The sequence below is a fragment of the Neophocaena asiaeorientalis genome, unplaced genomic scaffold (genome assembly GCF_003031525.2).
Source record: "Neophocaena asiaeorientalis asiaeorientalis breed wild unplaced genomic scaffold, Neophocaena_asiaeorientalis_V1.1 scaffold294, whole genome shotgun sequence".
In the NCBI taxonomy this organism is placed as follows: domain Eukaryota; kingdom Metazoa; phylum Chordata; class Mammalia; order Artiodactyla; family Phocoenidae; genus Neophocaena; species Neophocaena asiaeorientalis.
The window spans coordinates 3,402,594-3,426,601 of record NW_020173945.1 but is presented as its reverse complement, the minus strand read 5'-3'; the positions used below and the strand labels follow the sequence as shown (position 1 = coordinate 3,426,601).

At 52.5% G+C, this 24,008-nt stretch overlaps 1 protein-coding gene across 4 annotated transcripts in view; it reads right to left on the bottom strand.

Annotated features, from left to right (window-relative positions):
• MLPH (melanophilin) overlaps positions 1–23,414 on the bottom strand; it is a 43,859-nt gene extending 20,445 nt beyond the window's left edge. For 2 of the 4 annotated variants that reach the window (XM_024752797.1, XM_024752799.1), the window contains exons 1-6: positions 22,778–23,414; positions 15,701–15,834; positions 3,183–3,401; positions 2,956–3,068; positions 1,177–1,215; positions 553–656 (exon numbers count right to left, since the gene is read on the bottom strand). In XM_024752797.1, coding sequence (XP_024608565.1) covers positions 553–656; positions 1,177–1,215; positions 2,956–3,068; positions 3,183–3,401; positions 15,701–15,810 — 585 coding nt within the window. In that variant the 5' untranslated portion in view covers positions 15,811–15,834; positions 22,778–23,414. The remainder of the gene's footprint in view (positions 1–552; positions 657–1,176; positions 1,216–2,955; positions 3,069–3,182; positions 3,402–15,700; positions 15,835–22,777) is intronic. The other 2 variants (XM_024752800.1, XM_024752801.1) reach the window with 2 other exon arrangements.
• Between the last annotated feature and the right edge of the window lie 594 nt (positions 23,415–24,008).

Sequence of the window (24,008 nt, the reverse complement as noted above, 5' to 3'; positions counted from 1 at the left end):
ACCACCACCGCCCGCCCCGCCCCTCCCCTCCCTCCTGCTGCCCTTCTGTCAACCTGTCCAGAAACCCCGGGGATTACTTTGCTTGTCTTTATCACCAAAAATAAGTTAAAAAATAAGTGAAAGCAGAAGCAGACACCAATAAAAAACAAGGCTCACGGCTGGCTATAAACAAAAGCAAGGAAGTTCACAGAGGAAAGCCAGAGGGGGTTTGCTTCCCTGAAAGGTGCAAAGGCTGCTTCCGGGGGACACTAGTGCCCTCACGACCACGGGCCGGAGGGTGCTGGCCGGATGTCCAGGCAGGGCTGGAGGTCCAGGAAGGCCTCTCTGCAGGCCCTGCTCCCCTGCAGCTTTCTCTGGGGTTTCCTATGGAGAGACCTGTGCCGAGAGCACACTGCTGCTTGGTGCTCAGTGATCTCAGAGGCTGCGGGGCATGGTGGAGGCAGGCGGCTCTTCGTGCTCCTGCCCCGCGGAGTGATGGAGAGCCTGAGATTCTCAGGAAATCAGAATCCGAGCCTCCAGCATCAAGGAGGGCGGGGCTGGGGGAAGACTTACTTTGCTTCCAATGGGCTGGGCCTGGGCCCCTGTGTCCTGTTCTCTGTCCTCATCCGTGTGCTCGCTGTCTCCACTTCTCCCTCCGGGGCCTGGCTCAGGCCCACCTGCAATGGACGCCAGCATGACTCCACCAGGACAAGACCATCCGTCCATCCGCCCACCCACCCCTCCACCTGCTGTGAAGCGACCAGGCAAGGCCCTCGACTGGCCTCCCAAAGACCTATCTGAACATCAGTTAGAGCTGGTCTGAATCACAGCAGAAGACGAATACTCTGCATCAACTTCACCGATGGTCACCTTCACTGACCGCTTCCTAAGCAGCGTGTGGGTGAAGCAGGCCTGGAGCTAAGTCACCTTTTCCCAAACTAACCTCTTCACTTTCAGTCTCATTTCACTTGCTCCTCAGCCCCGGGCCTGCAGGTCTGTCCCCCGACCCCCAGCACAGCCTCACTCTTCCCTCTTTCCCCCCAGTCACACTGGCCTGGCCGGTGTTCTGTTCCCTCAGGTCACTACACAAGAGTGATGGAGTGCATTCTGGGCTTTTAGTCTGGAAGCCCCATGGATCATCCACCTTCCTCAGGGGCCAGGGGCACCCCGGCATCCTTGTGAGCACAAAAGACTTACTGTTGACGTCAGGTGAGCTCAGCACTTGGTCAGGTAAACCTATAGCCGAAGAAAAGCGCTCAGCAAAGACCCCAGAGGCCCTCACCAGCTACACCCCTGCGTTAGGCCCTGCCTGGACCAGCTTTTGAAACGTTAACTTGAATCACTTCTTCTTTTTTACGTTTGACTACTTGGTTTTAAAGGTACAACTTTCCCGATTTTGTGCTCTTTCCGTGTGCCCTTTCTTGGTGTGCTGCATTCACAGGTACCAGCAGGGAGAATGCAGCCCCTGGACCATCACCCCACCCGAGACCTGCCTCACTGGGTCCGCAGCAGCGGCTGCAATCAGATTTTTTGTTGCCCCCCAGTGCCACCTCCTGGCCCTCGGTGGTGACAGTTCTGAAACTGGCCGCTTCTGGGTGGCACTGGCTCCCAGCTCTGCACCCTGGCTGGGCGCCAGAATCCCCGTGACCTTTTACCTAACGCAGATTCCTGAGCCCACCCCAGTCCCTAGAAATCAGAACCTCCCGGGGCCAGGACCAGGTCCTCAGCGTTGTGACGTGGCCTGTGGTCTCCCACTGTGAACGGGGCCTCCGGCGTTGAGATTCTCAGACACTTCGGTGTGGCTTTTCCCGTGCTACCTGTGGTTCCCACACCTGAGCCCTGCGGCGGCGGTGAAACCACACTCCTGCTGCAGGAAGAGCCCTCAGCTGCCTCCCGGCCGGCCGAGCAGACACGGGGTCGCGGGTGCGTGCGGCTGTGGGATTTACTGATAGGCTCCAACCGAGACAGAAATATCGGCCACGCTCCTGGTGAGGATCCTGGTGAGGAGGTGGGGAAAACTCCCGAAGCATAGGGTGACGGTGCCCCCCGCCCCACCGTGTCACCAGGACACTCCTAGTGACGCCAGCTGTCTCAGCACGGTTATCAGGAGAGCCACTTTTACAAATGTCCTGGTTTCAATGATTTATCACATGCCCCCTGCACCCCCGGCCCAAGGAAGCCCCCTACCCCTGTGGTCTGTTGCTCCAGGTGCCAAAAGCCATCACAGGTGAGGAGGCCTCTCGGTGGTCTGTCCTAAATTCAACAGTGTGCTAAGATTGCTCAGAAACACCTGTGCCAGGCCCAGTGAGTGTGCCAATGCCCTGAGGGTGGCTATGCCTACCTCCTGCATCTGCCTATCAACGTAGGGCTTTACAGGGCCCGAGACACAAGTAAGGCGCCTCTCCAGAAGGCCTGGGGGAGACGCCCAGGCTGGCGCCCAGTGAGGACACCCCCAATCCCAGAAGCACCGCCTCTGCTCGGGACGTGCAGGAGCTCCAGACCCCGGGGCATTCTCCTCGGTGCCCCAGATGGAGACGGTCAAGACACCGAGCCCCCAGATACTGGCCTGACAGGCCGTCACAGCCCGAAGGCCTGGCCAGGTGTTGGCAGAGCCTGGGACTCAGGTGACAGGGACAAGGCAAGAGCGTCCCACAAACACCGCTCAGTTCTCTCCGTTCAAGTTCAGGAGACGCTTCTAAGCTCGGGCAATCTCACGTCCGTCCCCCGACATATCCCTCTACCCCAATGGCTTCCAGGTGGACAACACAGGTGAGCACAGGTTTAGTGTAAGAACACCATCTGGACCTCAAGTTCTTCATGGAATAAATATTTGGATTCAAAATATTAAAACAAATGATTGAGCTACAGCCCATCTCTTATGTCTTGATGATCTCATCGGACTCACGGGGAATGTTTGCTGAAAAGACAGAGTCTGGGCCCCGTACTGGATGCCTGGGGAAGAGGCTCACTCCTTACCTGCTCCCTGCAGCCTCCCGCAGAGGGACCGCGCTACCTGGGCCCCCCCGGAGTGCTGGAAGCGGGCTCTCACATGCCTGTAGTACCACTCCAGGGAGCCCCTCTTCACCAGCCTGCAGAGACACAGAGCTCAGGCCCGGGCGGGGTGGCACACACCCCCATGTCCTGGAAGGGGCAGGCCGGGCCCCGCGCCGGCAGGGCCACTTGATCTCCAGGTCCCGGCTCACCTGGCCAGGTGGCAGGGGTCGCAGAGCCAGCCCTGCTCCTCCGGGTTGTGGCCGCAGCCTTCGCAGGTGAAGAGGCCGCAGTCCAGGCATTGCCTCCTGGGGGTCTCGAGGAGCCGGTAGGGCTGCAGGCAGCGGGCGCAGTGGGTGCTGCTCAGGTGGGCGGTGTCCGAAAGCAGCTCCCTCTTGGAGTTTTCCTTCTTAATCTTGCCTTTCAAACCCCTGAATCGGAAACAAGAAAATATTGGATGCCTTGTTTCTGCATCAGGCTTTAAATTCAAGGGCACGCGCGTGCGCACATACCACACACACACACACGCACACACACGCACACACACGCACACACACAGACAGACTCTCAGATGCAGAAAACAGTGACCCAAAGTCAGGTAGCACCATGACTTTCTTTCATTGCTAAAGGGCTGCGAACCATACAGGTTCAGAATCGCAGGAGGGAGCAGGCCCACAACTGCCCGCACCACCTCACGTAACTCAGTATAGCGGGAAGAGGGTGCACAGAGGTCCTGGACCCCAGGTTGGTTCCCCAGCTCTGACCCTGAACCCGGAGCTTTTCTGATGTAGAGCCCAGAGCTTGGAGACTGTATCGCTGGATGAGTGTGGACCTGTGGCCACTAGCACCCAGTGTCCAAGCTCCGTCGGACCAGACGGGGTTGGTGGCTCTGGGAAACCAGCAGGGGTGGGGCCCGGTGAGGTCCTGAGGGTGCAGCTTGGTTGGGCCACACAGTTATCTAGAGCCAATCTGTGGCCCAGTTTAATTGTTTAGCAGGAGATTAGAGGAGAAAAATCCAAGAGGTTCCTGGACCGGTCAGAGCAGCAGCAGGAAGAGTCACAGAGGATGGAGCAGGACGGTGGGCAGACGGTGGGCCGGGCTGACGCTCTCTTCTGTGAGGCCCAGGTCAGCCACACCTGCTCTGCCACCCTGGCCTGAGTTAATGGTCCTGAGCTGAGGATGACACCAGGTAAGTGGAGGTCAGGTCGGCACCCTACAGTAAGAGTTGAGAAGCTGAACCCACACAGCCAAGAAAAAAAGCCCAGTGGTGGCAGGAATCTAGGAAGAATACTGTCATCCACTGACTACAGGCTAGATAAAGCTGCACTGACAAGGTAGAGGAAGTGTCTTCCTTAAACTGCAGAGCACCTGGGGCCAGGTGGAAAGGGCCTAGTGTCCTCCACGTCCACTCTTGGTGTATCTGCTTCAGCCAGAAAGCCTAAAGGCCACCCCTTGGCTGGGCAGGGCCTTGTCCAGCTTGTCTCCCAGCATGGATCCCCCATTCTCCATCCAGGTAGAGCCGGACCCCCGGAAAGAAAGATGAGGGCGTGTAGAGGCACACTGCATCCCAGGATGTGAAGTCCTCTTAAATAAGAGCCCGCGAGAGTCCTGGGGTGGCGGCTGGAAACTTTCAGGTGTTGAATTTGGGGGAACAGATAATGATACTCCGCTTCAGATTCCTTTTTTGTGAATATATTTATTTGTAATATATATTATTTAAAATAAATTTCATTTAAATTTTTAAAAATTAAAGAAAATTTTATTGGAGTATTGTTTTGTCCATCTTTTTTTTTTTTTTTTTCGGTACGTGGGCCTCTCACTGTTGGGGCCCCTCCCACTGCGGAGCACAGGCTCTGGACGCGCAGGCTCAGCAGCCATGGCTCACGGGCCCAGCCGCTGTGCGGCACGTGGGATCCTCCCGGACCGGGGCACGAACCCGCGTCCCCTGCATCGGCAGGTGGACCCTCAACCACTGTGCCACCAGGGAAGCCCTGGAGTATTGCTGATGTACAGTGTTGTGTTAGTTTCTGCTGTACAGCACAGTGACTCTATTATACATATACATATATGCACTCTTTCTTAGATTCTTTTCCCATATAGGTCATTATAGAGTATTGAGTCGAGTTCCCTGTGCTATACAGTCGGTCCTTACATTAGTATCTATTTTATATGTAGTAGTGTGTATATGTCAATCACAATCTCCCAAGTTATCCCCCCTACCTCTCCCCGCTAACCATAAGTTTGTTTTCTACATCTGTGACTCTGCTTCAGATTCTTTAAAACACAACTTCTCTTCTTCACAGCTGGAAAACAGGAGGGAGGGAAGAGGGGACCCTGCATGGGTCCAGCAGAGTTAACACCAGATGCCTGCCAACCAGAGGGCACATCAATGGACCTGGAGGATCGTGAGGGGCCAGAGCCATCCTGCTTATCGCAATCACAGGGTCAACCAGATGTCCCTGCACTACAGGCAGGGACAAGCCCAACATACAGCTACAAGTTAAGGTCACCTTCAGGAATAAAAGATGCCCTGAATGTGATTTACTACACAGTAGTAGTAAACAGTGGAAGACTTGAAACTAGTGTGCTGAGTGGGCATAAAAGAGAGGAGCAGGAGGTAAGAAGAAGCCAGGCTGAGGTGGAAAGACCACAGGCTATGTTCACGGAGGTGGAGAAGACTGGGCTAGAGTGAAGATGGAAAGGAACTGAGGTGGGCAATGGGGAGGGAAACGGGCAGAACATCAAGTCCAGGGATTCGGAGCAGTGGTTCTAAAGGTGTGGTCCAGGGACCTACAGGGGTACCTAAGACCCTTTGACAGGGCCCACAAGGTCAAAACTCTTCTCATAATAACACTAAGGTAGTATTTGTGTTTTTTGCTCTTTGACCCCTGCACCAGTGGTGCAAAAGCTATGGTGGGTGAAAGTTCTGGGGCCTCAGCACAGATCAAGCCAGAGGTACAGAGTGTACCAGCGGTCAATCTGCTCTCTGCCAGAAAAGAAAAGAAAGGAAAGCATGTCTTGATGAAGTGCGTCTTTGATTAAAATTGTGTCAAGTGACGGTATTTGTTGCCATTGACAAAACTCAAGCTTTCAAGCTCAAAGACTTTTGGAAAACTTTTATGTCTCTGCTGACTTGGGCCGGACAGTTTTCATCCCTGAGCGGTTTCTGATAAGATCAGCAGTGATTTGATTTTTTGGGTTCTGTATAATGAAACGCGTCGACATTTGGAAAGTCTGCATAGGTGTCACAAAATCATGCGTGGACAGAAGATTAACTTCAAGTGCAAGATGGACCAATGGATTTTCATGAAACAGGAAAGGTAAAGTTCATTGACATGGTTTCAGATTCCACATTGTAACTTCCTTTAAGAAACTACCAGTCATAGGGTTTTCATGTATTATCAAAACAATGTCCATAATTATGTGAGAAAGCTACTAAAACACTCCTGCTTTTTCCTACTACATATCTGTGTGAGGCTAGATTTTCTTCCAACACCTCAGACAAAAGAACATATTACAACACATTGAACGCGGAAGAAATATCAGAATTCAGCTATCTCCGATTATGCCAGACATTAAAGGGATTTTCAAAAAATACAGAACAATACCATTTTCCTCACTCATGTTTTTATTTTGGAAAAAAAGTTATTTTTCATAAAAATTTTATTATGTTGTAAGGGGTTTACTGTTGTTTTAAATAAATGAATGACTATTTTTAAAATGCCCAGTTTTAATTTTTGATGGGATAAATACTGACACCTATAACCCAGCTAAACAAAAGCTCCTTGGGGTTCTCAGTAATTTAAGAACATAAAGGGTCCCTCAGACCAAAATGTTTGAGAACTGCTGATTTGGAAGCCATACATTTACTCTCCTAGAATGCAAAGAAAAGGGCTGAGGAGACAGAAGTGCGGAGAGAAGATGATGGCCAAGGCAGAGAAGGGCAAACACCTGACGGGTAATAAGGCACACCTTGGAGATATTGTGGGTTCAGTTCCAGACCACCGCAACAAAATGAATTTTGCAATAAAGGGAGTCGCAGGAATTTCTTGGTTCCCCAGGGCAAATAAAAGTTATGTTTACGCTATACTGAAGTCTATTAAGTGTGCGATAACATTATGTTTGAAAAAATAATGCACATACCTTAATTAAAACATTTTCTCGTTAAAAATTGCTAACCTTCTTCTGAGTCATATTCTTTTTGCGGGTGGAGGCTCCCGCCTCTGTGCTGGTGGCTGCTGACTGATCAGGGTGGTGGGTGTTGAAGGCTAGGGCAGCGGCAGTGATTTCCTAAAATAAGACAACAATGAAGTTCGCTGCATGGACTCTCTGTTTCATGAACAATGTCTCTGCAGCCTGCAATGCTGTTTGACAGCAATTTACCCACAGTAGAACTTCTTTCAAAATTGGAGCCAATTCTGTCAAATCCTGTTGCTGCGTTATCAACTCAGTTTATGGAAGATTCTAAATCCTTCGTTATCATTTCAGCCGTCTTCACAGCATCTTCACCAGGAGTAGATCCATCTCCAGAAACCGCTTTCTTTGCTCATCCGTGAGAAGCCACTCCTCATCTGTTCAAGTTGTATCATGAGATTGCAGCAATTCAGTGACATCTTGAGGCTCCACTTCTAATTCCAGTTTTCTCACTGTGTCCACCACAACTGCAGTTACTTCTTCCACTGGAGTCTTGAACCCCTCCAAGTCCTCCGTTGAGAGTTGGAATCAACTTCTTACAGACTCCTGTGAATGTTGATATTTGGACCTCTTTCCGTGAATCATGGATGTTCTTCATGGCATCTAGAATGACAAATCCTTTCCAAGGTGTTTTCAATTTACTTTTCCCACATTCATCAGAGGAATCACTGTCTCTGGCAGCTACGGCCTCATGAAAGGCATTTCTTAAAGAATAAGACTTGGAAGCCAAAATTACTCCTCAATCCATGGGCTGCAGAATGGATGTGTCTTAGCAGCATGAAAACAATATTAATCTCATTGTCCATCTCCATCAGAGATCTTGGGTGACCAGGTACATTGTCAACGAGCAGTATTATTATTTTTTGCGGTACGCGGGCCTCTCACTGCTGTGGCCTCTCCCGTTGCGGAGCATAGGCCCCGGACGTGCAGGCTCAGCGGCCATGGCTCACGGGCCCAGCCGCTCCGCGGCATGTGGGATCTTCCCGGACCGGGGCACGAACCCGTGTCCCCTGCATCGGCAGGCGGACTCCCAACCACTGCACCACCAGGGAAGCCCAGCAGTATTATTTTGAAAGGAATCTTTTCCTGAGCAGTAGGTCTCATCAGTGAGCTTAAAATATTCAGTAAACTGTATTGTAAACAGACGTGCTGTCATCTAGGCTTTGTTGTTCCATTTACAGAGCACAGGAAGAGTAGATTTATCATAGTTCTTCAGGACCCTAGGGTTTTCAAAATGGTGAATGAGCCCTGGCTTCAACTTAAAGTCACCAGCTGCATTAGCCCCTAACAAGAGAGTCAGCCTGACTTTTGAAGCTTTGAAGCCAGGTATTGACTTCTCCTCTCAAGCTATGGGAGTCCTAGATGGCACCCAAAATCAAGGTGTTGGTGGGAATGCGATTCTTCTTGGAGGCTCAGGGGGAAGGTCTGTGCCCTTGCTTTCCCAGCTTCTAGAGGGCAACTGTATTCACTGGCTCACGGCCCCTTCTTCCATCTCAGAGCCAGCAATGGCGGGTTGAGTCCTTCTCACCATGAATCACTCTTATGTTGCCCTGTGTCCCCCCTCCTTCCATCTGTCAGGCCCCTTGTGGCTCACCTGGATAACCCAGGACTGTCTCCCTGTGTCCAGGCCCTGATCAGCATCCTTCCATCTATCAGGCCCCTTGTGGCCACATTGGCCCACCTGGATTACCCAGGATTGTCTCCCCATGCTGAGGCCCTGACTGGCACCCTTAATTGCATCTGCAATCTTAACTCCCCTTTGCCAGGTAGCCCAGTATACTCACAGATTCGGGGGATTAGGACATGGGCATCTTTGGGGGCTCATTATTCTGCCATGGTTCTGAGGGGAAAATGTGTGAGCAGAGATCTCACTCCCAGCTGAGAGATTCCCAAATATAAAATTCCCCCCCCCCCCACCCTGCCATTCCTGAGAAAACAAGGTGAAGATGTGCTCCGGAGGACTGAAAATCGAATCTCAAGTATGACCCTTAAGAATGAGGGTGAAAGGACCAATGAGTCACAGAATTGAGACGAAAGTATTAAAAGTACATCAACCAAACTAAAGTGTCAGAGAGAACTGCTGAAAGAGGACAAACATAATGTAGTAAGAACTGAAGAGCAATTACATGATCTAAGGTCCTGATTATATGAGTTAAGTATCAGGAATTATAATGAGGGAAACACACTTGCTAAAGTTCTTTGAGGTCTTCTGAAGAGAATGAGCAAATGACGATAAAAGGGATAAAGAGGAAATACGTGGTGATGTGTGAACGACAGCCCACTGAGGGAGGCTCACAGGAATCTCACAGGTGAACCCAGACCACAGTTAATCTCCAGGCTGGGCTGGCGGCTGACTTCCTGTTTCAGCCCCTGTGTGTTTTCAACCCTGGAGTTGCCTGTCTGTGGTGCCAGGTGGCCCAGCAAAGGGTGACCTCAAATTCCTTATTATTTATTTTTAAAGCAAGTCATGGTTTGCAAACCACGTGTCACACCAGGAGCTCTTTCGTGGGTAATCTCAGGCATTCAGGTCTGTTTGCAAAGACTGCAAATCCACATCACCACCTGTTTGCCTTTCTGGGGAAGGTCCGCACCCTAATATTTGACTTGTGGGCTGTGCCCTTGAAAACAGGGTGTTCTATTTAGGTAAACTTGGGTCCTCACCCAGCAACATGAGTCACCCATGCATTCTCATTTATCCCTTTCCTATGTAAACTTTGGGATTTTTGTGTTTTTCTAATTTGGAAAACTTCTTTATCTTTCTGATTTTAAGACACTCTTTAGAGATCAAAGATATGAATCACTGCCATTTCTGTTAAAACTGTTTCTTCTAGGGGCTTCCCTGGTGGCACAGTGGTTGAGAGTCCGCCTGCCGATGCAGGGGACGCGGGTTCGTGCCCCGGTCCGGGAAGATCCCGCATGCCGCAGAGCGGCTGGGCGCGTGAGCCATGGCCGCTGAGCCTGCGCGTCCGGAGCCTGTGCTCCGCAACGGGAGAGGCCACAGCAGTGAGAGGCCCGCGTACCGCGAAAAAAAAAACCAAAACCAAAACAAAACTTTTTCTTCTAATTTTTAAAAAATTAAACATTTTCCTTTTAAATTCAGATGAAAGTATTTAGTCAATACTTACCAGTATTTTGTGTTGTGATGTCTACCTGTGCTGTCATAGGTAGGCTTTTCCACTCCAAGATTATGTACATATTTACTTGTATTTTCTTCCAATAATTTTCAGTTTCATGTTTTACATTTTTAATATATCAGTTATAAATCTAACTGAGGTCAAACTCCCTCCTCCAGCCCTGCACTCATGGTCAACTATTCCAACACTTAGCTTTAACTAATTCTTCCCTCTTTTACTGATATGAAATGTTACCATTGTACTAGATATTGTTATACATACTTGGTTGCATTTTAGGACTTTCATGTTGTTTCACTGATTATCTACATCTGTGAAAGGGGTAGCTGCCAGAACAGACCAGTGGAACACGAGGCAGATGTAAGGATGTGCAGCCCTTGAGTGTGCCAGAGTTTAGCAGGGTGTCAGGGACAAAGGAAAGGCTTTCTGTGTTTTTTCGTTGGTTTGTTCTTGCTTTTATTTTTTTGTTCCAATATGGCGACTGATCCTACCGACATTCCAGGTAGGAGCTAGAGGGCAGAGAGGGAGTAACTGAGGCAGCTCCATGCTCTAGGAGCTGGGAGCAGACAGGAAAGGGCCAGAGCACAAGTAAGGGCCAGGAAAGGGAACACAGGGTGGGCATGAACACAGGTAAGAATGGAGGCAGCATGGGGGGAGGTTACACCTGGTATCCGTGAGCTTTCTGTGAGGAACTGGGTGAGCTCACTGCGACAGTGACCAGGGTCCAGAGGAGAGTGAAGGCTTGAGGAATTGCCTAAGAATTTTTGTGCATCTTTGGGTTTTGGATTCTCCAGAGTGTAGCACTGTGTTGATGGGAAGCCAGGAATAACATCACACCACGTACGGTAAACACCCCCCTCCCAAGTCCCTGGTCACACATGCTGACTTCAGGGAGAGACTTATATCTGCCTGGGGCTAAATCAAAGGTCAGATGGCCTCCCCCTTCCTTCTCCTCAAATTCCCGAAATAGCCTGTGAGAAAAGCCATTTGGAAGCTCCACAAGGAACCTGCCACTCAGCAGCTAGACCCCCAGGGACATCCTCCTGGTCCGTTCAGAGGGTAGCTGTCCACACGGTCTGCCCACAGCCCCAGTCCCTGGAACGAGAGTGTTCTGTTTGAAATGTCCCTTTAAGAGGCTCATGGGGAAGATGCTCCAAGATGCTCCAGCCTTTGCACTTCACCACCGGATGGCCTCCATCTTCCCCATGGGGCTGTGTGAAGCCCTCTGCACAGGGCAGGAGGTCAGGCCTGGCCGAGGGGTCAGAGGCTTTCATGTCATGGAGATGGTCTACTGGGCATGCGGGCATTAGTGCTGGGGACCTGGGTCAGCTCGCTGGTCACACACTTTTTGACAGCAGAAGCCAAAGAGGTGCTGGTCCTACCCCACAGGAGGAGGTGCTGGAGCCCTCACCCAGGCCCCATCCCAGCATCCTTTACAGGGTGATGCTCCCACATGGGGAGAAAAACTGAGCAGCAATCCATCAAACATACATTTCTGTTAACTTTGTAAACACTAAAGGAAACGTATTCCTTTTTTTGTTTGATTGTTTCCTAACTGGTATATTTGGTGAATTGGCTGTTTAGCAAATCGCCTCTCTGGTAAATGTGCTGCTGGTGAACTGACCTTGAGCCCCCACACTATGTCCATTTGACGTGCATTCAGGACAGGAAAGTTCCTTCCAAGTAATGCATGTGTTTGTTTCTTGGTTTCATGGTTTCCCCCCTATTAACTTTGCTCTGTCAATGACCTCGGTAGGTGTTTTGAGCTGGGCCATCCATCTGGCATCTTTCAGAGTGTGTCAATGACATCAAAAACTCATCTGATTGCTATACATCTGAAACCAACACAACCTTGTAAATCAACTATATCTCAATAAAAATTAAAAAACAAACAAACAAAAAACTCATCTGAACAACCCCTGAGCAGCTCAGTTTGTTAAGGTCACCCACTTAGCTGTCACCTGAGGGCCAGTTTCTCCATTCAGCCCATTGTTGGTTCATAGATTAGAGCATCAGGAACTGGGAGAAAATATGAGGACTCCAAGGAATCGTGGAGAAACCAGACGTGTGACAGAGAATGGGATACTGTGGCTGCAGGAAATGGACGATTAATGTTGAAACTGGTGAAATGTACAGATTAACACTGAGAGGAGATTGGGAAGGAGGGGGTTTATTATTTTTAAACTGTCTTCGGTTTCATTGTAGACTGCTGGTATTTTAGCCAACTTGCTCTGCAGAAACAATCTCAGTGTCCAGAACCCAAAGGTCTTTATTCGGAGCTTGTTTCCGCCACGTCCTTCCTAAGTCTCAGCACCCACCCGAGCAGAACCTGAACCCGCACCCCGTGTGTCCTGGCCTCAGAACCACATGCCTGGGCCCTGCTCCCAGGGGTCACGGGGACCCTGGGGATAAGGCTTGTCACAGGCAGAGGCGGCTTCACCTCTTGTTACACAGTTAACCAATACCACAGTGAGCAAGAGACAGAAACATCAAAAAATAAAACCCACAAAATACCCTTCACTAAGCCCCCGCTGTTTACATGACTCTTCCCAAGTGTGTCACCAGGAGCCTGTGTCTGCACAGGAAGCACCAATCACGGGAAGGCTACTGGGGCTCCAGCATCCTTGCCTTGACTCTGATGTGGATTCTCTGAACCACCACCTCTCCGAACTAGAGCATTTCCAGGGACCGTGTCCTGCGCTATTGTATTTAATAAGCTCACCATCTAATCGCACACGGAAGGCCAAGAAGACACAGCAGAGCGGCCGATCTGAAGGCTGCTTGAGCAGAAGGCCTCAGGCACTTCCGAACAAGGACATCACCCTGACCGTAACCGACTGGCCGGGGACCTGACCTGACCCACAGGCCCCCCAGAAGTGGAGGCAACACCACCCGGATCCTTAGAAGACTTCCTTTCCCAGCAGTAACTGGAGGTAACCTGGGCGTGTCTCCCTTTTACGGTGTGAAATGACTAGAGGAGCATGGAAAATAAAGAGGAAGGGTGTCAGGAGGGCATCCCCCGTAGACAAGAAAGACGGGAATTTCTGCAAAACCACCCGAGCTCTGCCTGGACGGAGGGAGGGGCTGACCCACTCAAGGGTCTCCCTGGAGGGCTGGGTTCCCCTCCCCTCTGACTGATCTGCGGTTCTATATACGTATCGAATGGGAGGGTCTAAGCTGTCATTGAAAATAAAAGTACACCAACTATACTTCAATTAAAAAAATAAATTAAAAAAAATAAAGAAATAAAAGTGACAACAGCTGGGCTGCCTGGAGAGGCTGTGATCCCCAGAGCAAAGGCCAGGTGGGCTCTGTCACTGAGAGCCTGTGGCCCTGGGCCCCGGGTGCAGCCTCCAGGCCACGGCTGAAGCAGAGGAAGGGGACGAGGGGCGGGGCGGGCCCAATCAGCACGAGGACGCTGGCCAAGGTCAGCTCTGGGCCCCAGTCCTGGGGTCGCGGGGGGCTGAGCCAGGGCCCTAGACACCAGTGGGGAGAAAGCGCCTTCATAATGAAAACCCGGGGGCGGGGGTGACCTGCAGCCCAAGACAGAGCGGAAGGTGGAGAGCTCCACAGAGGGGCGGCAGGAAGCCTTGCGGTCCTGGTCCGACGCCTCCTCGCCATCGAGAGAGGTGCTGGGCTCCCCTGAACTTGTTTCACTTAACAGTTTGTCTGTTTGTGTGGACTCTGCTCTGTGTCGGGACCCGGAGACTCCCACCGCTGCTCCTTCTGTCTCCGCTGGGGTCCGTCTTTCTCTCTGTGTCCTCCCTCCAGGGTGGTCTCCTCCAGACCCATGGCTTTAAACACTGGGGCAGCTAAGTAATGATCCCTCTACCCCAAAAACATTGTATGTCCTGGTTCTTAGAACCTGGGACTGCGTCTCCTTACAGGGCAAGAGGGACCTGCAGGTGTGATTAAGTTAAGGGTTGTGAGTTGGTGATGGGATTAGCTGGGTGGGCTCAGCGTGATCGTGAGGTCCTTCTAGGCAAAACAGGAGGGCAGGAGAGTCAGAGAGATGCGACGACAGAAGCAGAGGTCAGAAAGACAGAGACTGGAAGACGGCAGGCTGACGGCCTCGAAGAGGCAGGAGGGGCAGAAGCCAAGGAGCGTGGGCGCCTCGAGACGGCGGCGGAGGCAAGGGACCCTCCGGAAGGCGGGCAGCCCCGCCCACACCTTGGCTTCTGGCCTCTAGAGCCGCGAGGGATTTGTGTGCTTTAAGCCACTGAGTCTGGAATGATTCCAGCAGCCGCAGCATCTGTAGGTGGATGCGCCCTCAGTCCTGTCTCTGCTGGGTTCCAGCCCCGTGGGTGTGGGGCTTCCCTGGCCACTTCGTGTCTAACAGGCAACCCAGTGTCAACAGGTCTGACTCGTGTGTCCTGGTTTCCTCCACACCTGCTCCACCCTTGCCTTCCCCAGGTGAGATGACGACACCTCCATGCCCCAGTTACTCAGGCCATGGCTCTGGAGTGACCCTGACCTTGACGCCTCCCATACTCCACACCCCACATCCAACCCGTGGGCAAACTTGCAGGTGCCCCCTTCAAAGCTCATCTGACCACTTCTCCGTGGCCCACCGCCTGCAGAGCAGAAGCCGGGTCTTGTTACTCCCCTGCCCAAAGGCCTGCAGCCACGCGGGGAAAGGCCCAAGTTCTGCCCGGGTCCTCAGCCCCCCGACGGTCTGCTCCCCATCATGGCTCTAACCTCCTCTTGGTGCTCCACCACCAGGGGCCTTTCAGGCATTTCCTTGGCTACCTCCCCCCCGCCGAGTCTTTATACAATGTCTCCTTCGCAATAGGCCTACCAACCCACAAAAGTCACCAAGACAACAGGGAGCCCGGGGGACAGCTAAGCCCTGGAGGTCTGGTGGAGGAATATGCAAGGGCAGAGGGGGAGTAAGTAACGCCGGGTGGGTTTTAGCCCACGGGGAGAGACATGCAAAATGGTACTGGGGCCTCCATGCTGAGGATGAGGTGCCCCCAACACTGCTGGGAAGAGGCAGAAGTCAGCCTTTGTCCTAAATGCCCTTGCTCCCAGCTTCTGGGTGTCTCAGGCCAGCGTCAAGGCTTTCCTTATTCATCACCTTTAGCTCTTTTATTCGTGCAATGCCGTGCCCTAAGCATCACCCCACTTAGGAGAGAATGTCACCCTGGGGTTGGATCAAGTTGAACTAAACCTATTCAGGGAATATCTGGCTCTCAGGAGCAAAGCCAGATCTCCTTGCTTTAATTAGGAAGAAACTTAATTAAAGTTTCTTAAGGCCAGAAAGCAGAATGTTTCCTGGCACCCGGCTTCCGGCCAGTGTCCTGTACCCGAGCTCCTGCTGTCTGTCCACTCAGAGGGCCGCGAGGTGACAGCCCCTCCGGAGGCCACCAGGGCTGCACTGCGGGGGCCCAGCCACACACACTCACTCTAGTCTCTCCTCTTCTTTCCTTCGAAGGTCAAAGTCCCGTTGAACCACTTCCCAGACGTGCTTGGCCTCTTCATCCGTGAGCGTGGAAAGATCCAGTTTTTTCCCCATCTCTGCTTCTCGTCGGGGTCACACCTGCAATAACACAGGACCACAGTGTTCAGCCCGGGAAGCCCGCGGGCGGATGCCGGCCAAGTCACAAAGAAGAGGCGACACGGCAAGTGCTGATTTCCCAGCAGTTGGAACCTGGGTTAAATGGTTTTAGAAAACAGGCAAACGGGTGTCTGGAAATATGTGCAGTCGAAATAAACGAACCCATGCGTACAATCCCCACCCCAGGAGTCAGGCTTCAGATGACGTTATGCCCTTTCCGAGGACACTGAAGACCCCAATCAATGCCAAGAGGACAAAGGAAGGAAAATCCAAATGTCAAAAAGCAAGAGAAGGAGAGCTTTACCACCTTGCTCGCTATGCAGACCAGCAGCAGCTCCCAGAGCCTGTGAGACATGCAGACTCCCAGGCCCTGCCCCAGCCCTCCTGACTCAGAATCTGTACCCTAACGAGATCTTCTGATGACACCTCCACCTGTCTCTCCCTCCCCCATCACGCCTGCCCCTGGAGTATTCCTTCACACCTAACAGCTGGTGACATCACATATCGCGATGATGGCGACTTCTCCCTGGCACATGGGGGTGCTTTTCTGTGCTCCCACCTCTCTGGTCTTCGTCAGGCCACACAGGGGCCCCTTGGCCAGAGACTGTGGCCACTACACCCGGTCCAGCTCTGCTCTGGGGGAAGATTCTGTTTGGGTGACAGGCTCCCTGTGGGCAACCGAGAGTTCAAGAACCTCTGTGCGACTTCAGCCACTCTTCACTGAGGACTGAAAACTGCTTTTTAGGAACATCAGAGAAGGGATCCAATCTGTCTGCTCTCACTGGGAAACCTTAACACCAATCGAAAGACCCAATGTTGCTTCTGAATTCTGGGGAACTTCTCCCTCTCACCAGTGCTGACCAGCCGAAAGTACTTTCTGCAGAAATGTGAACACAACTTGCTGTTAGAAAACTGCTTTGCTGTACAAGAGCTTAATTATGAAAAGTGCCGTTTTCTGAGAAACACTCGATGCCAGCTAAGATGGAGATGTCCACGGAGATCCCACGGCTGTCAACTAAACTGTTTCCTGGCTTGTGCCTTAAAGTTGGTGAAAAATAATTTCTTAAATTTTTTGCACCAACCCCTCAGTATTTCCATCTTCAAGCACCGTGCTGACTGTGAACGAGGCATTAAGAGGATGCCCTGATGTGCCAGAATCATTCAAACTATTTTCATCACGGTTGACTTTAGATTTTGGACATGAAAACATTAAACCAAGACTGATTCCTGATGCTTCTCTAGAGCACACAGTTTCTGTTTTTAAAAAAACTGGAACAAAAAGTTATTTGATGGGGCTTCCCTGGTGGCGCAGTGGTTGGGAGTCCGCCTGCCGATGCAGGAGATGCGGGTTCGTGCCCTGGTCCGGGAAGATCCCACATGCTGCGGAGCGGCTGGGCCCGTGAGCCATGGCCGCTGAGCCTGCGCGTCCTGAGCCTGTGCTCCGCAATGGGAGAGGCCACAACACTGAGAGGCCCGTGTACCGCCAAAAAAAAAAAAAAAAAAAAAAGAAAAAGAAAAAGTCATTTGATGGATGACAGGGGTTTACTCATTTTTGTTTTTCACCATTGTTGAAAAAAAATCTATCATAAGGAGCCCATTCATTGAAATTCTCTTCCCAGAGCAGATGAAAGCCGTGACCATCAGCTGAGTAGTTAGCATTCTCTCTCCTCTCCTAAAGGAAAAGTCACAATTCCAGGCCTTATTTCAAGAAACTAAAATTGTGAGGTGTGGGGGAAAAAAGCGAAACAAAAGGAAACAAGTGTATGTTTCTTGTCACACAAGTGTAACCGTCTTGGAGCATGTCAGTGACCGATAAGGGATGGATGGAAAGGTCACTAGGAGTCAGAACTGCCACCCGGACGCTTCACACCCACAGGATCCCCCCCACCCCAGCCCCCTCTCAAGTCTGTTTCTTTTGTTTGATGTGTCTTTCTAATAAGGATGGTACTTGGTTTCCCAGCTCAGATAGAAAAGGCCATTGAGGGCTGGGAACGGGCGCGCACTGGACCAGGGAGGGTCCGGGCACCTCTGGCGAGGTGGGTGCCTGCCGGGGTCGGGTGGTGAAGAGGCCCAGCCTGGCTGCCTGCTGCCTGGAGTGATGCCGGGCAGCAATCTACTGAGATGTGAACAGGGGAGACCAGGATGCAGAGGGAAGGAGACAGCTTCCCACGCTTCAAGGGGACCACGGCACCATGGCTTAGCGCCATTTCGGAGGTGCCAGGGATGACCCTGAATTGTTGAGGAAAGTGATATGTGTACATGATGCTCTGTTTAATGAAGCCAGGAATGATGCAATAGACTCTGAAAAACAAGCATCCCACATAGCTAAACCAAGAGCAGACGGTTGGTACTTCATGGATTAGACATCATCTGAAAAATTTTACTCTGGTGCCTATCTTTATTTATTTAACATCTTTATTGGAGTATAATTGCTTCACAACGGTGTGTTTCTGCTGTATAACAAAGTGAATCAGCTATACATATACATATATCCCCATATCCCCTCCCTCCCACGTCTCCCTCCCACCCTCCCTATCCCACCCCTCTAGGTGGTCACAAAGCACCGCGCTGATCTCCCTGTGCTATGCGGCTGCTTCCCAGTAGCTATCTATTTTACATTTGGTAGTGTATACATGTCCATGCCACGCTCTCACTTGGTCCCAACTTACCCTTTCCCCTCCCCAGGTCCTGAAGTCCATTCTCTACATCTGCACCTTTATTCCTGTCCTGCCCCTAGATTCTTCAGAACCTTTTTTTTCTTAGATTCCATATATATGTGTTAGCATACGGTATTTGTTTTTCTCCTTCTGACTTACTTCACTCTGTACGACAGACTCTAGGTCCATCCACCTCACTACAAATAACTCAATTTCTCTTTCTTTTTATGGCTGAGTAATATTCCATTGTATATATGTGCCATATCTTCTGTCAATGGACACTTAGGTTGCTTCCATGGCCTGGCTATTGTAAACAGAGCTGCAATGAACATTGTGGTACGTGACTCTTTTTGAATTATGGTTTTCTCGGGGTATATGTGGTGCCTTTTTTTTTTTTTTTGCGGTACGCGGGCCTCTCACTGCTGTGGCCTCTCTCGTTGTGGAGCACAGGCTCTGGATGCGCAGGCTCAGTGGCCATGGCTCACGGGCTCAGCCGCTCCGCGGCATGAGGGATCCTCCCGGACCGGGGCACAAACCCATGTCCCCCGCATTGGCAGGCGGACTCTCAACCACTGTGCCACCAGGGAAGCCCTGTGGCACCTATTTTTAGCTCTGGCCCAACTTCTGGGTGAACAGGAGGTACAGGCAGAGGAGGGGAGGGAGAGTGATTCCAAATTTCAGACACATCCCGTATGTAGGATGCTGTGCCATGCAGTAGGGACGCGATGCTTCCGAGGGAAGCATGTTCTCAGGACAGCCTGGGGTCAGGAGCCTGGCTCCCGACATGGGTCCATGACACGGGTGGTCCACGACATGGATCTTTATCTACTGTGACCAAATCTTCCCATGTAGTGAATTAATGATGTGCAGAAGCTTAAAATATTTATTTATTTAAAGATTTTTTGATGTGGACCATTTTTAAAGTCTTTATTGAATTTGTTACAACATTGCTTCTGTTTTATGTTCTGTTTTTTTGGCCCCGAGGCATGTGGGATCTCAGTTCCCCAGCCAGGGATTGAACCCGCACCCCCTGCATCGGAAGGTGAAGTCTTAACCACTGGACTGCCAGGGAAGTCCCAGCTTTTTATTATTTTTATTAATTTATTATTTTCGTTGTTCTCGTTGTTGGTGGTGGTGATGATGGGTGGTGGGGTGATGGTTTAAAGCTTTTAAAAAACTATCTTTAGAAAATAATCTGAAGTCGAATGGAGAATATGTTTGATTTCAGTATTCAAAACGCATAAACCAAAAGTCTCTGGCAATCGAGGAGTGTGTTGCTAGCACCCCTTCTGGCCTGCGTCAGGCTGATGGGGGAACTTGGGGTATGGGGGAAGGGCAGCCCCTCTGCCAGGTACGGCCACGCTGAGGAATCCACGTGGGTTCATGGAAGGGAACAGCCTTTCAGCCACAATCATCTCTCTCCTCACTCCCCACTTAGCTTGCTCACCAAGACCCTGATCTCCAACCGGTATCCCTCCAACCGTAAGAGTCGAGGGGGAACATGGCAGCAGAGGGCATGCTGGACCCATGGAGGGGGCCGGGCTCTGCCCTGCCCTAGCCTGGGGGAACCTCCCAGGGCATGCGTGCTGGGGTGGGGGCAGACGCCACCAGGCTCCACCTGCTCCTGGCTCCACTTCGGTGCAGATAACGCCTAGTCATGAGCTTCCTGAACAAAACACTTTCAATTTGCGCCTGGTCCACGGCTCACATTTAATCACATTTTTAATCTTTGAGACTGTTAGCCCTCCCCCATTGCTTAAAAGCTATAATGGAGAAAACAGAGCGTGACACCGAGGTTAATGAGTTGGGAAGACACAGAACAGGTTTTACCAAGTGGATATCCTGAACCCAGACCACCGCCATTTCAATGGTGGGTCATCTTTATCTGTTAAAGATTCGAGTTCATATTTTGGCCACATTAAAGGGAGATCTGGGCAGGGATCCCTCCTACACAAAACTTGGGCTGGCGGCCCCCTGAGCTGGAAGCGACAGCAGTTATGAGTAGTCACCACCGTCTGAGCAGATAAACTTGGCAGCAAGTCCAAGTTCCTCTTCAATGCCCAACAAACAATGGCAGCAATGACTCAGAATCAGGTGGGCAACTCTTGCTGATAAAGATGTGGGCACATGCCTGAGGGAAGGCCAGGTGCCAGCTGTGGGGCCTCTGTGTTAACCCTTTGCGGCTGCTTCCCAAAGCTGGCCTGTGTGGTCACTTCTGCAGGCAGGGCCTGCTGCCCACTGGCAGCAACCAAACCCCCAACCCTCGTCAGCTGCAAAATGAGCACCTTCCCCCCACCCACCCACTGCGGGTGCTCTGAAATCACTCCAGCAGCAAAGGCCCTGCAGCTTGCCTCCCGCCTGCCCGTTCTCTCCGTTCTCCCAGCTCCCTGGGAAGCTGCTGGAAACCTCGTTTACGCATGGACATAGTTCTGCACTTGCAGCTAAAGCCTCAGCTCTAGTCTCCACAGCAAGGACGGGTCCCAAGGTGACGCTGAGGGACGAGGACGCGGCTGAGCTCCAGGAACTGGGTTCCTATCCTAGTTCAGGCACCAGCCAGCCCTGCGACTTGGGACAAGTCCCCTTCCTCTCTGGGTCTCATTTTTCCATCTGTACCATGACCTCTATGTCTCTCTCCAGCCCTGGGTGATGCCAGGATGTCAGGGTTAAAGGGAGAGGTTACAAGGTGGGTAGAGGGGAACGGGCTCTTCCTCCAGAGACTGCTTCTGCAAAGGACGAGACAGCCTTAGAAGGCTGACCCAATGGCATGAACTGGGGGCAGCCACGAGGAGTCACCACACTGTCATCCGAGGGCACCAAAGTCTCCCTTCTGTGTCGCCTACAGGGCTCTGGATCCTCTTCATCACCCCCAAGCCTTCCACTCAGCTGGCTTTAATTTTTCAGTCACTAATGCCTTAATCAATAAGACCCACTGACTGCTAGTCTATGTGCCTGGAATTGTCTTCAGGGAATCCTGCGGGGCTCCTACCACTGCACCCAGATTTTGGATGTGGTGGAGCACAGGCACCTATGATTGGTGCTTGGATCTAAGGCGTGAGGCCCTGCAGATTCAGGCAGGGGGCTCTTGCCCAAGAGAGCTGTGTCTTACTGAGGTCAGCGGAGTGGCTGACAATCCAGTGGAGGGCTGGACGTCGGAGGACAGAGGTGAACGGGCTGAACCCAGGTGCCAATTTCACTGCTCCGCTGCCATGGTCTGCAAGCCCTGGCCTTCTCCTTGGGGCTTCACGGCCAAGCGCAGTGCCACCTTTGCACCTGGCGGGCTAGTGGGGGCCTCACCTCCCTGCTTTATCATTCCAATCTCTCAGAAAGAAATGTGTAACTAAAATTTTAAAAAACGAACATAAAAATGCAAAGACCCCAACCCAACTGAAAATGAAATGGGGTTTTTAACATTTGGTTAAGGTGAGTAGGACACAGTCTAGGAAACTGCAGGGGATTTGTCAAGAGGTCTGGCTCAGGCACGGACCCGGGGCCAGGGCCCACTGTGTGACTCTCTTCGTCTACAGACCCTTCCCCCATCCCGATAACAAGATGGTGGGCTGTCGAGGGGCGTGTCGGAAAACAAAACATAATTCCAATAAAACTGGGGCTTTCAGAGGCCCCAAAGTCCAGGACGCCTCCTCCCATATGCCATGACACCACCCAGGCTCTCTCTCTCCGGGCAGGAGGGGTCTCTCCCCAAACAGCCTCAGGACCCTGGGCGACCAGCCAGAGTGAGTCTCCTCCGAGGCCGGCAGCCTCAGCCCCGTCTGCATGTAGATCCGCAACAGGGCTTTTGATTAAAACCACTGTTTTGGGCTTCCCTGGTGGCGCAGTGGTTGAGAGTCTGCCTGCCCATGCAGGGGACACGGGTTTGTGCCCCGGTCCGGGAAGATCCCACATGCCGCGGAGCGGCTGGGCCCGTGAGCCATGGCCGCTGAGCCTGCGCGTCCGGAGCCTGTGCTCCGCAACGGGAGAGGCCACAGCAGTGAGAGGCCCGCGTACCGCAAAAAACAAACAAACAAAAAACCCCCACTGTTTTGCTCCCTGAGGATCCAGACCAGTCTGCCAAGCTATCTGGGTGAAGCCTGGGTTTGGGGTTCGGTGGGTTGGACGCGTCCTCCTAATCAGCTGGAACCGAGGCCTGGGGGCCCCTGGGGGTGTTTTCACACCGGTGGGGCTGCACCCAGCACCGCGGACCCGCCCTGAACATGGGGCCTCCATCCCGGGCGCCACCGGACCCCGCCGTTTCCCCTTCTCCCCGAACTCACCGACTCCTTTCCGGAGGCGTGTCTGCCCTGGCCCGGACCCCGGGGTTGCTCTCTGCGGTCCTGCTAGGGAGAGCAAGGCGACGGGCCGGGCGTCGGGTCGCGGTGCGTTGAGGCCAGGAGGGCAAATACGGGCCAGGCAGGGCGCAGGGCGCACAGCCAGGAGGGAGGGGCGAGGTCCCGGAGGCGTCCGCCGGGTCACGAGGACCGCGCCGCGCCCAGCTCCAGGAGCGCCGGGCACCTCCGGGTGCCAGCGGAGCGCGGGGCGGACACCCGGGGCGCCCGCGCGCCTCTGGCAGAGCCCGTCGCTCCTCGCCCCCAGCCTACTTCGGGGAGGAAGGAGGGGAGGAAGGCAGGGAGCGGAGGGCTGAGCCCACACCTGGCGAGTCGGGAGACTGCCCGCTGATGCGGCCGCCGCCGTCCTGCCCTCGGCGCGAAGGGAGCCGCCGGCCTTTCTCGCCCTCGGAGCGCGCGGGACCTCGTTTAATTCCCATCCCAACTCTGCGCGATTTACTCCGGTTTTACAGATGGGGAAACTGAGGCCCAGGAAAGCGCGTTCCCCAAAGCCACAGACTAACTCGTGGGAACGCCTCACTCGTAAGTGGGACTCTGGACCCCGTGTTTCCTGCGGCAGACGCGCGCCCCTCCACGTCTTCCCTCCTGCCTGGACGCGGCTGGACCCGGAAGCTCAAACGTCCACGGAGCCCCGCCACGGGGAGGGCACCGAGACCTTGCGCGCCAAAAAAAAGTCCCGCAAGTCACAGCCGCGGCTCGCGGCGGCGTCAGCATCCGCGCACAGACGGGGCGGGGGCGAGGGCGAGGGCGAGGGCGAGGATGCCCTGCGTAAGGACCTCCGAGCCCTCGCGCCGCCGTCTCACTTTCCTAGCCCGGACTCGCGCTCAGGGGCGCCTCAAACCCGGAGCGTGCGACGCACCACCGCCAGCTCCAGCCACCGTGCTGTGCCTGCTTGTCCTTCCCAAATCCCCTGGACATTAAAGGGCGTCACCATCTTCCCTTTCCCTTCCGGAGCTGAGCGCATCAAAGCACTCCCCCCTCCTCCCTCTCACTTACTATTGATAAAAAAAGATGAAACAAAACTACATTCTTTCCCCCAGGAACTACTTTCGAAACTTTCCATATCTGCGAAATGGGGACAGGAATATAAATAAATACATAAATGATCAATGCTGTTAGGTGAACAAATACTGATGTCTCAGTTTTACAGAGGAGGAAA